Here is a 17,077-nt window from a genome sequence, read left to right as displayed (position 1 = left end):
CCTTACCACCATGGATCTTGCAAAGGGCTATTGGCAAGTACCACTGGATGCAGATGCCAGGCTGAAATCGGCCTTTATCACCCCTCTGGGGCTCTGAGTTCCTGACCCTGCCTTCTGGCCTCAAGGGAGCACTGGCCACCTTCCAGCGCCTGGTGGATCAGCTACTGAGGGGGATGGAGAGTTTTGCCGTGGCGTATATTGATGACATCTGTGTCTTTAGCCAGACCTGGGAGGACCATGTGTCCCAGGTTAGACAAGTGCTGGACTGACTCCAGGGGGCTGGGCTGACCATAAAAGCAGAGAAGTTCAAGGTGGTGATGGCTGAACTGACCTACCTGGGCCACTGGGTGGGGAGCGGCTGCCTAAAGCCAGAACCAGCGAAGGTGGAGGTGATCTGGAACTGGCCCGCTCCCCACACCAAAAAGCAGGTACAAGCCTTCATTGGGAGGGCGGGGTACTATCGAAGATTTCTGCCCCACTTTAGCGCCATAGCCGCCCCCATCACTGGCCTATGCAAGAAGGGGAAGCCAGACAAAGTGGTCTGGACTGAGGAGTACCAGAAGGCTCTCCATGCCCTGAAGGAGGCTCTGGTCAGGGGCCCGGTTCTGGCAAACCCAGACTTTGACAAGCCCTTTATGGTGTTCACCAACGCCTGACACCGGGCTGGGGGCGGTGTTAATGCAGGAGGATGAAAAGGGGGAGAGACACACCCCATCGTGTACCTGAGCAAGAAGTTGCTACCCCAGGAGCAGAACTACAGGGTGTGGGCCCTTAAGAAACTAGAGCCCTATCTCTTCGGGCGACACTTCACCGTGTACACCGACATCTCCCCTGACCTGGCTCCACCAGCTGAAAGGAGCCAAGGCCAAGTCCCTGAGGTGGAGCCTGTTCCTGCAAGATTATGACATGGACGTGGTCCATGCAAAGGGAAGTGCCAACGTGATAGTGGATGTGTTGCCCTAGAGAGGGGGCCCCAAACTTCCCCAGGTCACTGGTCAGAGTGACCCCACTCAGTTCAAAGTGGGGAGAGATGTGATGCAGCAGGGAGGGGGGAGTGTCGACCTGTGGCAGGGGAGTTTCATTGGGGACGGGCTACCTGAGAGCCCGTAACCTGAGCCAGGAGGGGGTTGGGGGCCAGGTGACACCTTTTGCCCAGGAAACTGGAGAAAGGCTGGTGGAGGAGCTGGGGGGAGGCTGGTTGGGATGCTTAAGGGTTTTTCTTTCAGTTTGGAGTGGGCTAGGGAAGAGCCCCAAAGCAAGGGTCTAAGCCAGAAGGACCTGCCTAAGGGGTCCTGTTCATGCCTACAAGCTCTGGGTTGGATTGTGTGCCTGTCATCTCTAATAAACCTGCTGTTCTGCTGGCTGGCTGAGAGTCACGGTGAATGTGAATCACAGGAAACAAGGGTCCAGGACCCTGACTCCCCCACGCTTCGTAACACCAGGCTACACTCAGAATTTAGGTCACCAGCTCTATGGCCCTCAGAGGTGTGGAAAACCCACATCTGAGCATTGTAGCTATGCTGACCTAAGCCCTGGCGTAGATGGGGCTAGATCAATGGATGTGTGCTTCCATGGAGCCAGCTCCATGAGCTTGGGCAGGTGCTTTTCTTCCCTCACTGTAGGGGTCTGTACTCCAGGACTATGGCACGTACTCTAGTGCTACAGCTCTGGTCGGCTAGACGAAGAGAAGATGCAAGAGCAGGCCCTGCTGCTCAGTCCTGACGAGACTTTTGAGTGCAACACTGCAACGCTCTGCACTGATGTATTGGGAATGGGTTTTTCCTTAACGGGGGGAGGGGGGGGGAGAGAGGGGGGGATTGCAGGTCCTGTAGGAGCTTGAGTGGGAAAAGGATGGAGGGACTGGACACAGCCAAATCAACAGCACGTAAAACTAGAGTCCCCGCAGTAAGCCAGAGCTACCTGGGCATTACAAAAGCCCCAATACTGGCTGGGGGTTAGGATCCCAGCCCTGGGGGTCTGCAGTGAGTCCCTCCCCAAGGTCATCCCCCACGTGTACAGCTGCTACACAGTCTGACTTGCAGGGGAGACTGCACCGGATGCTAGAGCCTGTCGCAGCAGGGGACGGCCCCGGGCGTATCATACTAGCTCTGTTCTGCCAGCAGGGCTGAGTCGGCCTCCTCCACAAAGCTCTGCCTAGGCCCCTTCTTCCTCTGAGCCCGGGTGGCTATGGCAGTGTTCTTGCCCCCTCCAGTTTGGCTGGCTGCCTGTTCAAGCCACTCACTTGTGCTCCTGTACCCACCACCCTCCCTGCTGCCACTTCATGACTGTCTCCCTCACGGCTGTCTCCTTCCCCTCCCTCCCCTTTCCATTAAAGCCAGGCGTTATTCAGATCTAGGCTCGTAGTTGGGCTGAGCTACAGCTGCCGTATGGAACAGTAACTGAGCACTTTGGCCTCCGCAGCAGTATCATGGCCTGCAGCATTTGCTAGCCACGGGGCTTCGGGTGCTCCCATTGTGATACTGGGGCACAGGCTGCCCTGCCCATTTGTTTCCAGCAACACCCTTAGGAGGCACGACTAGGTGCAGAGCACTAATGCGCCTATTTAGCCCCCCTATGCTGGTCTCTACTCTCGGCCAAAAGTGAGCGAGACAGACCAGGCTGTGAGTGCTCCAGAACCAGCAGCAGCCCCAGCTCCGTATTATGCTGTTCAGCCTCACTTTCACAACGCGAAGGAGAGGGGGTGAGCCAGGGCCTCCATCTAGCTTGCGGCCTGGCCCAGGGCTTTCGACTCTGTCACTTCAGAGGGAGGGTTGATTATCTACCTTTATCCAACCTGGTAGAGCAGCAATACGCAGGCTGAGGCTTGCGAGCCCCAAGTGCCTCTTTAAGGTGTCATCTGAGACTTTTTGCAGACCATGACATTAGAACACTGATTTAGCTCACAGCAACCCTCCTCCTCAAGATAGCACTTTTCATTGCTAGCTCTCGAAGGACTTCACAATCTTTAATGTACAGCAGTTCGCAGCCCCTGGGAGATGGGAAGCATTATTATGCCCATTTCACACATGGCCCACTCAGGCTCCGTGACTTGCCCAAGGCTCCCGAGGAAGTCCACGGTGGAGCAGGGACTTGAACATCCCTCATCCTAAGCCTGAAGGGGATCAGCTCGTTACTTTAGAATAACTTCACTTACCCCTACACGGTGCTGAGCTCTCAGCTCTCTCTAGGAGCAGGGAGGTGTTGTCAATGGCTCCGTGTACAGCCACGAGCCAAAGAAACAAGGCGGCTGTAGTTACAGAGAGAACACATGGAAAGCATTGCCTCTCCACTTCTATCGCTCAGGCCCTAGGCTAGCACCCCTGCCAGGATGCGGCACTTGGATTGTCCTGACACTGCAAGAAGGGAGTCAGCCTGGCCCAGAAAGCTACACCTGGGAGAGCTCCAGATAAGGAGAGAAGAAAAACATTTGGACTAAACCATTTGGAGAGATGACACAAGTGACTGAACAGCTCACAAGGGGCTTTCCCCTTCCCATGAATCGAACCCAAGGGGACACCTCAACAGATACTGCTAGGGGAATTCTGCACCAAAAAGTTTTAAAAATTCTGCATATTTTTTGTCAAAACAACACAATTTTATCACACCAGCTTCAGTTATTTTGGTAATTTATTTCAAAATACCAGTCAGCAAGTATGTCTGTAACAACACAGACAACCATGATTTCCTCAGGAGTAGAGAGCTAAAGAAACCCCTACAACAACCCAATTCCTGTTTCACTGTAATTGCTTTTGTTAGGCCCCTCAGTCTGGGTGTATCACATATGCGAACTGGGCACATCTTGGGGGAAAACTCTACCCTTTGGGTCTCAGATACCCACACCCAGAACCCAGCTGCAGGACACCGAGATCCCAGGGATCCAGAGAGAAACAGCCTGATGCTGGGTCCCAGGCTCGTACAGTGTTTCCTACATGTTGCCTCCTTCCTTTAGGACATGCTGGGAACCACAGCTGCCCCAAACCCTCCAGCTTCTCCCCCCCCTTCCCCCGCCCACGTCCTGTAGAGTAACTCCCCACTTAAAATCCTCTCGCTTAAAGTTGTTTCGATCTTACATCCCTACTCCATTTCAGAACATGCTCTGTTTAAAGTTGTGCAATGCTCCACTATAACATTGTTTGGCTGCTTGCTTTGTCCAGAGCTGGCAGCTCCCCTACAGCGTCTCCTGCCCCCTGGCAGACCCTGCGGATCAGCACGTTCCCCCTGCTCCCAGAAATCAGCAGGGAGGAGTGAGGACTCAGCGCGCAGGCTCCCCGTCCCTCCCCTGCCTCCTGAATGCCACAAGCCAGCTGATTGCTGCAGGCAGGAGAGGAGCGAGGACACAGCATGCGGAGTAAAGGGGGGGAAGGAGGAAGAGAAGAGGCGGGTTAAGGCTGGCTTGCAAATCCTGAGTGATGACGATCCTGAAAGCTCCAAAGCGATTAGGGGAGTTGGTCATCTAATGACTTGCTATAAAGAAATTTACCAAAAAAAAAAAAAAAAAAAAAAAAAAAAAAAAAAAAAAAAAGGAAAGCAAAACAACAATCTCTAGATGTGTTTTTTCGAGTTCAGAAAGTTCAGCAAGAGGAGCAGCCGGACAATCCACCCTCTTCCACTCTCCGACTCCACCACCTCAACCAAGCTTCATGCTCAGCAATGATTGTAGTATTAAAATGCTTGTTTAAAATGTATATTCAACATTTATATGTCTCTTGTCTGGCAAAAAAAATTCCCTTGAACCTAACCCCTCCCTATTTACGTTAATTCTTATGGGGAAATTGGATTCGCTTAACAACGTTTTGCTTAAAGTCGCATTTTTCAGGAACAGAACGACAATGTTAAGTGAGGAGTTACTGTATTTGAGAGCTAGAGAGCTGGGCTCTTCTGGGTCCAGTGGCCCCTAGTGGCAGCCAGAAGCTCTGCAGCACCATTTCTCCAGGGGAAAATGAAATTCTGCACAGAACATTAATTCTGTGCAAATTCTGCATTGGCACAGAATTCCCCCAGGAGTAAACAGACCACATTGAGAATCCACAAAACCACAAGCGGTGGGACACTCGGCCAAAAGACTGAGGCAAAGAGTTTAGCTCAAACCAGGCCTTAAATAGATAAGGATATCCAGAGTTGCATTAAATAAGGACTACCCCTCCCATCTTCAGTGGCTGAACTGACCACTCCTGCTTCCACTGGGGGCAGGGCAAATGTGTGTCCATCACTGGCCGCCCCACCAACTAGCACCTTCTTCTGTCATTATCAGGTACTGATCTGTCACAGTCACGATACACAACTAGAGTGCTGGGCACGGCCGATTGTTAATTCCTTTGTTGCTAGCCTAGGGTGGATGGGCAATAGGGTGCATGGTGGGAGGGAGAAGAGAGCCTAGGAACATCAGCGTTCCCTGAGTCTATTAAACCCAAGGTCCATCTAGCCCAGTGACTACAGCCAGCGGTTTCAGAGGAAGGTGTAAGAACCCCACAGTAGCACGTGTGGGATAACCTGCCTCCCAGAGTCGGTCCCGTGCTCGTCCCTGCTATCTGGAGATAATCTTCAACAGGGTTTAATCCCTTCCAGAATGTACACTGCTGCTACTGTAAGCTATTCCCGACAGCCATCAAAGCATCCCATCCCTTTCTGAACCACATTAAATCCCTGGCCTCAGCAATTTCCTGTGCCAGTGAGTGTCCTCAGTCTACTTACATATTCTGCTCCTTCCATTTACCCCCACTCCGTGGCGCTGTGTGGCTGGTAGGAGCCTGGGCCAGGATTTTCTTACTATCCACCTGACCTGCTTTACCGCTCCCCCTTCATCCCACCCTTGCCTAAAGCTGGGAGAGGAGAAAGCCCCTGGTCTGCAGGCATTGGCAGTGCACATGGCTGCTAGCTCAGCAGCTGGCACATGCCCGATTTCCAGCCAGCGTCTTGCCCCTGGGAACAGAAATGGTTCCTCTCACACACCCAGCAGCTGGAGGATGTTCCTGAGTGCAGACTCTAGGGGAAGCACATGCAGGCAGCTTGCTGGCTCTCTACACCAGCCCAACTTTGGGCAAAAGCCAAAACGCCTTGGCAGCTATTCCCTTCTCCTGCCGGAGTTTGGTTCCTGCCCCATTTCTGCCCCAGCAGTTGCACAGAAGGACCCTCGTGAGCAGCAGCACCTGGTCTGCACCCTGCCACCCCAAATGCTTTGCTCTGTGCCTAGGCTTTAGCCACAGTTCTGGTATTTGCTCCCTGCTGACAACGGCTGTGTGTGTTTGGGAGTGGAGATGCTTTCAGCTGTGGTTCCCACCTAGAGTTGTCAATTCTCCCGGATTGGCCAGGAGTCTCCCAGAATCAGCCTCAGTCTCCCGGAGGCTACTGAAACCAATCTGGGAGATTTTAAATAGGCTGCTAAAAGTCCGGTTGCACAACAGGGCTAATGCAGGCTCCCTACCTGCCTTGTCACCGCATGGTTCCCAGAAGCAACCAGTATGTCCTCTGGCTTCTAGGCACAGGGGTGGTCGGGGGCTCTGCATGCTGCCCCCACTACAAGTGCCAACTCCACAGCTCCCAGCGGCCGGGAACCGCAGGGGTGGTACCCGCGGGCAAGGGCAGCATGCAGAGCCACCTAGCTGCCCCTGAGCCTAGGAACTGGACATGCCAGTCACTTCTGGGAGCTGCCCAAGGTAAGTGCTGGGCAGCCAGAGCCTGCACCCTTCATACCCTCCCGCACCCCAACCCCCTACACTCTGAACCTCTTGGCCCCACCCCCAGCCCACACCCCCTCCTGCACCCCAACCCGGTGAAAGTGAGCGACAGAGGGAGGGGGGAAAATGGAGTGAGTGGGGGGTGGGGCCTTGGAGAAGGGGCAAGGTAGGGGTATGGCCTCAGGCAGGACAAGCGTGTTTGCGTTTGTGCCATTAGACAGTTGACAACCCTATTCCTGTCCCTACCATTGCTCTTCCCAGAGTGCTCTGAGAGTCCAGCTGCAAACGATTCCAGGATCTGCTGCCTTGTTAACTCCCTCCTAGCCACAAGCAGCTGCCCCCAAGGCAGCAAGTTCACTGCAGGTGCCTGCTGGCTCCCTGGTGTTCTGCTAGGGCCAGGCACTTCTCTCAGGAGCTTTCAAACCCCGCCCCCCATCTCCGTCTAGCTCAGGCAAGGCTGGGAAGGGTCACTGAGTTCACACTAAAAAGAGATCCTGGAAAACAAGAGGGTAGAGCCGCTTCTCCTTCTGTCTTTATTTCTGGAGATACACAAAAGCAGCCTGGCTTATGGTGGGGGGGAGGGGTGCTCAAGGCCCTCTACTTCCTCCACAGGATGCATACCAACAAGGCTTTGACTACAGCCAGAGTGGGAGATGCCCACTGAGCAGCTGCTGCACTACTCCTGAGCGCAAGAACAGGCCCTATGCCCTCCAAGTGGAAAGACTTACAAGGCACAAAGGGCACTGCTCTGGGAACCTGCACAAGTGACAGCAGGGCCACTGGCCGGAAGAGGGCTGGGGCCATGCTCTGACCTCCTCCCACTGTGCACATGGCTGCTGGGCTTCAGTGCCCAATGCCACAGCAGTGAGGGAGCAAATTCCAGGGGAGATTATTGCTCCAGACTTGAGTTTACATGTATTAAGCAGAGGGAGTCAAAGCACAGCTGCTCCCATGCTGGACCAAGCCACAGCCTGAAGAGGCTAGCTCTCGAGCAGCCAGCAGAGGTATAGGCTGCCACAGCTGGAATAGATTCTCACCCCACAGCCAGCCAGGAAAGAAGGGTGCAGGCAGGCAGGCAGGCAGGCTGGGAGCATGCGCTCTGGGAATGGCTTTCCCCAAGTGTCAGCATGGCCCACGTGTGTGCAAGGCACGGGGTGAAAAGGGTCAGCTAGTGCACAGGAGCAGTAGGCTCAGCCTCACATTCAAGTAGTAACCAGAGGGGTACCTGGCCCTGCACCCAGCCTACCTGTCCTGGAGTGCCGGAGCTCTCAGTGCAGGGCCCAGCATCCCCTCGCTACGCATACTGGAGCTGGGAGGGAGCAGCGCAATGAAATGGAATGAAGTGGCAAGGACAGATGGTGAATAGGGAGGACCCGGGGTCCTTGAGGTGGGAGTGAGGCCCAGGGCCTTACACTCCTTGGCAGCAGTGCTGAGAGCAGAGGGGCACAGGGAGCACCTAGAGTCAAACAGAGAGCGACTTCCCTCAGTCACACAGGGCCCAATACATGGCAAAGGTGGGGTGGGCTCCATGTTTGGTCCTACTCACCATGGAGCAGCCTCCTGGGGCAGGAAGGAGGCCCTGGTAGAAGGGGCAGACAGGCACTTATGGGGAAGTTCCTTTGGAGACAACGGAGCAGGGCTGTAACCCCTCTACCGGTGATGCAGGTGGCTGCCCCTCTGCTCATGTGGCAGGAAGCAGCAGGAGCCTCCCCTGCACTGGTGGGAGCAGCTGCCCAGAGCAGAAGGGCCACGCCTGAAGACAGACAGGGCAGCAGGAAGCGGGGCTGGGCACTTGGGGTACAACAGTCTGTAGGCACTTGATTTGGCTAGTAACGCCCAGGAGCAGGGGGACAGTCCCAGCTACCTCTGCCCCGGGGCTCTCATTGGCTCTGGGAGGGCCTGGCCCTCTAGTTGGTTTTGACTTTGCCGTTGGTGACAGCGCTGTTCTCGTGCAGGCTGCTGCCGTTGTGCTGGAGCGGGGCTGGGTAGTGGGCCCCCTTGGGCAGCCGCTTGCCCTTGGTGTAGGAGTGGTACCAGAAGTTGGAGAAGAGGATGAAGAAGATGGTCCCATAAATCCAGATGAGGTGGATGAAGATGGGGTACTGGTACTGGCAGCTGGGCATGAAGTAGTATTGGGAGATGTGGATGGAGACGATCACGAACTGCGCCTGACAGCCAGCGTGGAGTATGTGCAGCGGGGAGAGGGAGGCAGAGAGTGGACCGGTTACTCATGAGGGGCGGGGGGAGCATCTCCACCCGAGCTACGCCCCCTCCCCCAAGCCCGTGGGAGAGCGCAGATTCACACAGGGCACCACCAGGGTGCCCCTGGCCAGGGCAAAGGCCCAGCCCTTCCCAAAGCAATGCATGGAGCTGCAGACCACAGCTGGCCACAGCCCCCAGACAGGCGCAGCCTGCTAAGGCTCTCCGTGTGGGACGGACACAGGCCCATCTGAACTCTATAGTGAGGAGTGCTGGCCCTGCCAGAGGCTGGCATGGATCGTTTCCTGAGCGACCCTGCCCCCATGCTGTGCCCCCACAGAAACACCCAGCCCCAGGGTGCATGGAGCATTTGCGGCTGCCGCACAGCCCCAACTCACCAGCTGGACAGCTGTGATGTGCTTCTTCCACCACAGGTACTTCTGAAAGGCAGGCCCTGCCGCCGAGAGCCCATAGTAGGAGTACATGACGACGTGCACCATGGAGTTGACCATGGCATGGAAGGAACCCATTCCCCCTGCCGGGCAGAGAAGAAGTAATTAGTGCTGGGGGCCACTCCCACGCTGTGGTGCTGCGCCCCCCCACCCAACAGGGGCACAGGCTCCAGGGCTCATGGATGACCTACTGCAGCAAGCCAAACTGCACTACAGCCCTCCCCATGCCCACGCAGGGCTCCCAGCCCCCACAAATGGGGAATAATGGGTCTGAGGAGTGGGTAGGGAAGGGGGTTTGACTCAGCCACTGGCTGAGAATGGGGACAGCAGCCAGGTGTGGGAAGACTCTGCATGCACTCCTACAACAGTAGTGATAAGATCTGTCCTTGTTCCCCGTGGGCCCTGCAAGGGAAGAAGAGCCCTGAAGCCAGCGGGGCGGTGTAGGCCTCTCACTGGAAGACTGGGACCAGATCTCCCCTCCCCTCACTGCAGGGCAATTCAGCGTGCATGCCCTCACCTGGGCCAAATTTAGCCCCCCACCACCAACTCCAAGGCAGGACAGAATGGTGGAAGAGGTGCAGGAAGGTGATCTGCTCATTCTTCTTGCGCAGGACGAAGATCACCTAGAAGCAGAGAAGCAGGTGGGTGGCTGAGTCAGCAGAAGCTGGTGCAGGTGGGACAGGATGGCTATTGAAAGTGCAGGATTCCGCCAGGGCTCTCGGGAACCTACAGTGAATGCAGAGACTCCAACAGCAGGGAGGGTCCTTCCAAAGCTAGGGTGATATGTTGGGGAGAACCCACTGCCAGGCACTTCTTGTCCTGCATCCTGAGAACATCTGATTCAGCAGCCACCAGGGCTGATGGTGACAGGCTTACCTGGGTGGTGCCAATTCCCAGTAATCAGTGACTACCTGCGCAGCCATCAGGGAAGGTGGAAAAACTGCAACCTGCCCCACTCAGGAAGGGGAGAGCCTGGTACTGGCATGAAAGGAAGTGCTCACCTCCCATGGGCTGGGCTTATTGTTTGGATGGGTCCTGGCTCCCTCACTCTCATTTCCAAAGCCCAAGAGAGGAATCTCTCGTCACTGCTTCAGGGCAATGACCTGGCATGAGGTGTAGGGAAGCTCCATCACTGGCTATCAGCCAGGATGGGCAGGGACACAACCCCATGTTCTGGATGTCCCTAAACCTCTGACTGCCAGAAGCTGGGACTAGATTACAGGGGATGGATCACTCAATAGATTGCCCTGCTCCATTCACTCTCTGAAGCACCTGGCAAGACAGGGTACGGGACTAGATAAGTCACTGGTCTGACCCAGTGTGGCCGTTCTTATGAAGCTCATTATTCCCAGTCTCTGTATTTTTCCCCCCACAGGCACTGCTGAGGCCCTGCATGGGGGTCTGGCCAGGCTCATTTGGATTTGCAAAACACTCTAGAAAATTTGGAGTGCTGGGGGGAGAGTGAGGCCAGGGAGAGGGTGCCCGATTACCACTCCCCGAGGATCCATCACTTACCGTATCCATCAGCTCAATGAACTTGGAGAAGACAAAAAGCCAAGATACACGGACCATCTGAAACACGAAGAGTGCATGTGCGTCAGAGACTTAGCCATGCCCACCCAGCTCTGCCCTGGGGCAGGGTGCCCCACTCACCTGCAGTCCAACCCTCCCAGACAGGTTCGTTTCCTGCAGACAGCAAGGGCCAATAAACATCGGGGCGGTGAGACTTTCCTCTGTGGTTCAGTAGATGGACCCCTGGAGTTCTGCAATCCCATACCTGGCACACATACCCCCAAACTCTGGAGGGCACTGCCTCTTTATTCAGCTCCATGCTGCTGGGTTATAAGCCACAGGTGACACCCAGCCGCCATCTTGGGCCAGAGGTCCCCAAGGCCAATGGCTATGGTAACAGGAAGGAAGCAGCTGCATGCTGCCCAGGACCTGTGATTAAGGGCCCCATTCTGCTTGCAGCAAGAGAGAAGAACTTACCCGAAGGGCCTTGGGGTCCTGGGAAAAATCCACAGGGTCACATCTCCAGGTGTATCCCGTCAGCCAACCTGCCATCAGGAACTGCAGCAAGGGGACACCACCAGACCAGGTTCAGCACACACCACCCCACCATGCCCACCCTCCCCCTCAGAGAGACGGCAGGCTGTGGTTGCTCCCAAGGCAACCACAAGGGGGTGCCTCAGTCACTGGGCAGCCAGGTGCCCTCTGCCCAGCAGCTCGGGTTCTCCAGGGGCAAGGACTGATGGCACAGGTGCCTGGCACAAACTGCACGGCCATTGGAACCTCACCTCATAGACAATGTAGAGTGAGAGGCCCACCAGGAAGAAGTTGTAGACCACCATGAACTTCTTCAGGTCTAAGGGCTTCCTGTTCGCCATCAGCCAGGGGCCCAGGGACAGCACAAAGTAGACATAGCCCAGCAGGATCCCCATCATGAGGAAGGGCGACTGCATCAGGGGATACTCAGCTATGCGGGGGTCTGCAGGGAGAGGCACAAAGGATGCGGGTAAGGACGAGACCACCCCCCAGCCCGAGCGCCTGCTTCCCTTTCCCTGCAGCCTGGACTCTGCCACTGACCCACAGCATGGCCCTTGGAGACCCCCTGCTCCTCCTGGGCAATCATGGTTACATGGGGCGCTCAGGGAGGGAGGTGGTTGGGAGCACCTGATGAACCCCAGTAATTCCTAATGCACACCAGGCTCCATGGTAGCCACAAACCACTTTGGGTGAAGGCTCCACTCCAGGACTTCTCCCCTGCCCCTCAGATGGCATCACAATATCATGGAGGCACTAAGAGCAGGAGCAGCCCAGGACACCCGAAGCAGAGCAGGGGTCCCACAGTGTGGCTCAGTAACGGGGACACCCCAAGGGCATCCGGATCACAGAGCAGGGGTCCCGGACGCAGCATGGCTCAGTAATGGGGGCATCCCAAGGGCAATCAGAGCACAGAGCAGGGGTCCCACAGCATGGCTCAGTACCAGCATGAATTCAAGAGCTGTGGAACTGGATTCCAGTGGGTGTGGTGATGGCCAGCAGGCAGGGCTAGTCCTGGGGTGGGTGGGTGGGACGGGACAGGCAGCTTCCATGGCACCCAGCTCTCTGGCCAGTAGCTGGGCATGGAAGGAAGATCTCACCTGTTCCCTTCATGAAGTCCCGGTACATTGTTACAATCGCTTCCATAGCAGCTGGAGTTCTGCAGAGAGTCAGGGAAGGGTCAGATTTTCTGGGCTCAGGATCCCCAGCTCTCTGTGGTGAGCACTGAGCCTGCCGATTTACCCAGAGTGCGAGCTTCACCGTAAAAAGTGAAAGTTCACCAAGTGCCACAGTAACCTACAATAATAAATGTGACAGGAAAAGGTACACAAGGGAGATTTGTTGGAATTAATTCAGTTTGAGGCCAATTAACATGGTGCCTCTCAACCTTTCCAGACAACTGTACCCCTTTCAGGATATTGATGTGTCTTGTGTACCCCCAAGTTTCACCTCACTTAAAATCTACTTGCTTACAAAAATCAGACCTAAAATACAGAAGTGTCTCAGCACATTACTGAAAAATGCTTACTTTCTCCTTTTTATCACATAATTATAAAATAAATTGATTGAAATGTAAGGGCAATAGTTATATTCCAGTGTATAGTACATAGAACAGTATAAACAAGTCATTGTCTGTATGATATTTTAATATGTACTGACTTTACTAGTGCTTTTTATGTAGCCCGTTTTGTAAAACTAGGCAAATGTCTAGATAAGCTGATGTGCCCCTGGAAGATATAAGAACGGCCATACTGGTCAGACCAAAAGTACACGTAGCCCAGTATCCTGTCTTCTGACAGTGGCCAATGCCAGGTGCCCCACAGGGAATGAACAGAACAGGTAATCACCAGGTGAATCCATCCCGTCGTCCATTCCCAGCTTCTGGCAAACAGAGGTTAGGGACACCATCCCTGCCCATCAAGAGCTCTGGGGGTACCCCTGGTTGAGAACCATTGCACTAATACATCTCAATAATGGAGTTAAAATTATGCCATGTAAACAAGAGAAGTGTGGGACTGGAACTCAATGGACCAAAGTTGGTGCACTGGAAGTTCGCCCTAACCAATGGGCAAAATAACGAGGGACGGGCTATTCCACCCACCATCCCTTCTGGAGTCCTTAAAATAAAAAGGGGTTTTTTTTGTTTGGGGAAGGGGGAGAAATGAAAAAGCTGTCTGACAAAACCCCTGGCTGACAGAAAAGAGGAAGACGCAAGCTTCACCATCAGAGCTGCCATCCCCACTGGGATCCCAGGAGGCATCACACCACCACTGGGCCCTCATCGTCCTGATCCTGATGATGTTCGTAGCTACTGGTGTGGTGCTCTGCTCTTGTTCGATGATGGTAACAACAGTCAGCTGCGTGCGTGTTCCCTCTGTGTGCTGCCCCAGCTCTGCGCAGATAGCTGACACAGCAGACCCCGAGAGAACCCCCCAAAACCACAGACTCTAGTAAGGTACGAAGGAACAAGAGCCAGGTTTACTGTCAGACGAAGCACACTGATAGTTCCCTATAGACTCTACAGGGCATACTACGAATATGTGCCCCCTGGCAATGGACACAGCTCAGTCAGGGGCAGGACACTCCACTGCCCCCTAGGCTGGACAAAGGTGTGCACTCCCAGACCTACTTTTATACCGTTGCAGGACAGATTACTCCTCTACTTCAAATGAATCTATCCATCATGTTGTCCTTTTGACGCTGTCTTTAAGATGCACCTGCCTGTTCCTTCTTATGTCTGTGGAGTGTTTTGATGCTGTTTTGCTGCAAGTTCCTCTTATTAGCCTTATGTGTATGTGTGTGCACGTGCTTTTAACAACCTTTTCTTGCCAACTTCTGTGAGTGGGACCTGCCTCTGGCTCGCAGCCCAGCTTTGCTTAACACTGCCTGGAGGTACTTTGGTTCAGGCTTCAGGCCTCAGACACAAGAATTTATGTTTCAGGACCTCCTCTTATTACACCTGAGAGCTGTCCTGACCAGACCAGGCCAGGGAGAGGGACCCAGATCACAGCATCACCTCCACCAACTTTGGCCATATCCCCAATGTCACCTGGGATGTAAGAATATGTCATCCCTCTCTTCCCTCCCACCCATGTGTCCTTCCTTCCTCACCTTACTTCTCTCCTCTCCTTTCTAATCCGTCTGGCTTAACCTGCCAGACTGTCGATTTTGCAACACGGCTGTGAGCCTGTAACAAAGAGACAAACAAAAGCAAATGTCCTAAACAGCCCAATGCTGGTACAAGTTTGCCAGGCCTCAGAATGGCTAATGGAGTCAAGCGCCGGGCCTATGTTTCCCCAGCAGCAAGGCTGCAAGTGAGTCCACAGCAAAGACAGAAGCTGCATTTTCTATCTTTGCTGTTTTCTTCTCCCTTCATTGGTTTTGTCTGGTCTTTTCTTTTGGAAAGCAGGAACAAATGTTACCAGAAACAGCAGCACCAGCACCACTCAGCTACCTTCTACTCTTTTCCCCCCAGAATGGCTAAGAGATCAAGCACCAGTTTTCCCTTTTAAAAATTCTATTGCTAAAAACCCAAGGGGAAAGAAAGAAAAAAAAAGGGGGTGGTTAAAAGAGAAGCCTCACTTAATGCGTTAGCTGTTTCTCTTTTTCTGTGTCTTTAATAAAGAGATTTTTAATACTGTTTGTGCCATAGCCTTATGCAGGCTGAGGGCTCTCTAGCCAAACCCCAAACCTTGTTTAAAATTGAACAGTGCCAGGGTCGTGCTAACACCTTCCCCTGCATCATGCAGATGAGGTCACTTGCCAGGATTATCTGGGTATCTCACGGAATCATTTCCCTGCCATTGCAGGGGGCCCCCGAGCACTGGTGCGCCTCAATCCCCCCCATTCTCTGCCTGTGGCACATCCTAGGCTAGTCTTTTGTGGGTCTCGTTTTGGTTGCTGGGCAAGTGTGTGGCTGCTGGTGGTCTGTGATACACAGGTCAGCCTAGATGAGCCGTCAGGCTCTACTTAAGACACTGGAAGAGCCCAGCTGCAGCACCACCCGCTCCTCCCCATCAGGCTGTTCTCAGCCTGCTCCTTGCTGCACAGCTCAGTCCCTGCCCGTGGCAGTACTGAGCCATAGGCGGCCCAGGCCTCTGTGCCATTGCGCAGCCAGGGCTCAGTGCCAGCCACACCTAACAGCTTCACTCTGTTCGCTGCAATGGAGAAGCCACTTGCGCCAACCCAGTCCCCAGAGCTGGGCCATCTGCACCCCGCAGCGCTACCTTCCCCCTCCCCATGCAAAAGGGGCTTCTTCCCAGACCCTGGCCATACCCAATCTTTCACACGCCTGAAGAGAGACCTCAGCCCTCCATGTGGCTTCAGTCCGATTCCCTCACCCCACTCCTTCAAGCACTCACCCAAAGCTAGTCAGGGTGATCCCACCCCTCACACAACAGAGCCAGAACAGTGCCATGGCACCACCACCCCTCCCTGCTGCTCACGTACCCAACAGCTGGAGGTCTGAGCAAAATGAAGTTATTCCTGCCAGGACAAGGGCAAAGAAGGGAGGGGCCACAGCACATGGGTCCTGGGACATCAATGGCCATTAGAACGCTGAGCATAAAGCTTTGAGCTTCTGCAGGCCCCAGCCAGGGAGGGACACAGCCCCCGGGCAGCAGCACCCAAGGCAGAAGAGCAGCAGGGCTGGGTGAAGGCTGCCAGCTCAGACAACCGGATACCAGCTTGCTGGTGTCCAAATCCCATGCACAGCTCCCCAGGACCTACCCCTGGCCTTGGAGGATGCTAGCCACACAGCCCCAGCACTTCCCAGCCCACAGCGCTCCTATTGACCTCATTCCAGCTCCCCTCTGGAGGAACAAGATCATCTCCAGGTGTGAAGCTCCTGCACTGCCAGACAGTCGCCCACATAGCTCACTCTACCAAGCACACAGCAAGCCAGATGCTCTCCTGGAAACGGGACAGCAGGCGTGGAACAGCTCTGAGGACAGTCATCTGCAGTGCCCTCCGCCACCTGCCTGAGGGGTGAGTGGGACAGGAAGGGAGGGGAGAGTGTGACTGGCATAGCTCTGACACACTCAGTCAGAGCCAGCCCAGAGAGGGAGCTCCCACAGCTCTCCTGCCAAAAGACACACTCCACCCACCCACCTTCTACAGACAACAGCCCCCCTCTCTGCAGCCACTGGGCAGGGTAGGCCCCAGCCTCTGGCACAGTGAAGGGCCCCAGTGAAGGCACAGACAGACCCCACACGATGGGCGATGCCAGCCCCCAGCAACCAGGCAGGGAGGACACTGGCACATAGGAGAGATGGCACTGAGCTCTCTCCTAGAGAATCACTGCTCGGCTCACAATGCCCACCCCAGGGGCAGCAGCTCCTCCTCCACGGGGCACAGTTACAGCAAGAGTGACCCCACCCCACCAATCTGTATAGCCACTGCCCCCCTTCAGCATCCACCACTGGTGAGCTGTCTGGGGCCAGGGTGTGCGGGGAGGGCAACTTGTTCAATCCCCCCACCCCCACGGCACCTACGTGAGGGCTTGCCTTTGCTACAAAGTTCACCCAAGCTCCTTTGCTGCAGGAAGGTGAACTATGAATTCTGCCCAGCGAATTGTGGAAGAGTTGGTCTGTCCTGGTGGGCATGGGGGAGAAGGGAATCGTGGGAAGGCACTGGAGGACGAGGGGCATTCATGTGGTGCTAACAGGCCATTCTGCGCTCTGGACACATGCTAGCACGACTCACATTAAT

At 54.8% G+C, this 17,077-nt stretch overlaps 2 protein-coding genes across 20 annotated transcripts in view; one reads left to right on the top strand and one right to left on the bottom strand.

Moving 5' to 3' along the window:
- The first annotated feature begins 317 nt into the window (after positions 1-317).
- On the top strand, positions 318-656 carry LOC119566998 (uncharacterized mitochondrial protein AtMg00860-like). The gene has a single exon (XM_037907956.1). The coding sequence runs from the start codon at positions 318-320 to the stop codon at positions 654-656; it is 339 nt and encodes a 112-aa protein (XP_037763884.1).
- A 2,953-nt stretch (positions 657-3,609) lies between these two features.
- ELOVL1 (ELOVL fatty acid elongase 1) overlaps positions 3,610-17,077 on the bottom strand; it is a 32,238-nt gene continuing 18,770 nt past the window's right edge. For 6 of the 19 annotated variants that reach the window (XM_037906047.2, XM_037906049.2, XM_037906052.2 and 3 more), the window contains 8 exons: positions 14,480-14,555; positions 12,469-12,664; positions 11,623-11,813; positions 11,315-11,395; positions 10,841-10,897; positions 9,843-9,948; positions 9,272-9,408; positions 3,610-8,842 (listed from right to left, as the gene is read on the bottom strand). In XM_037906047.2, the coding sequence (XP_037761975.1) occupies positions 8,582-8,842; positions 9,272-9,408; positions 9,843-9,948; positions 10,841-10,897; positions 11,315-11,395; positions 11,623-11,813; positions 12,469-12,514 (879 nt within the window). In that variant the 5' untranslated portion in view covers positions 12,515-12,664; positions 14,480-14,555 and the 3' untranslated portion in view covers positions 3,610-8,581. Of the gene's footprint in view, positions 8,843-9,271; positions 9,409-9,842; positions 9,949-10,840; positions 10,898-11,314; positions 11,396-11,622; positions 11,814-12,468; positions 12,665-14,479; positions 14,556-16,162; positions 16,343-17,077 lie in introns of those variants that run through there. The other 13 variants (XM_037906057.2, XM_043552841.1, XM_043552842.1 and 10 more) reach the window with 5 other exon arrangements.

The sequence above is a fragment of the Chelonia mydas genome, chromosome 8 (assembly GCF_015237465.2).
Source record: "Chelonia mydas isolate rCheMyd1 chromosome 8, rCheMyd1.pri.v2, whole genome shotgun sequence".
In the NCBI taxonomy this organism is placed as follows: Eukaryota; Metazoa; Chordata; order Testudines; family Cheloniidae; genus Chelonia; species Chelonia mydas.
This window is presented reverse-complemented; position numbering and strand designations above follow the sequence as displayed.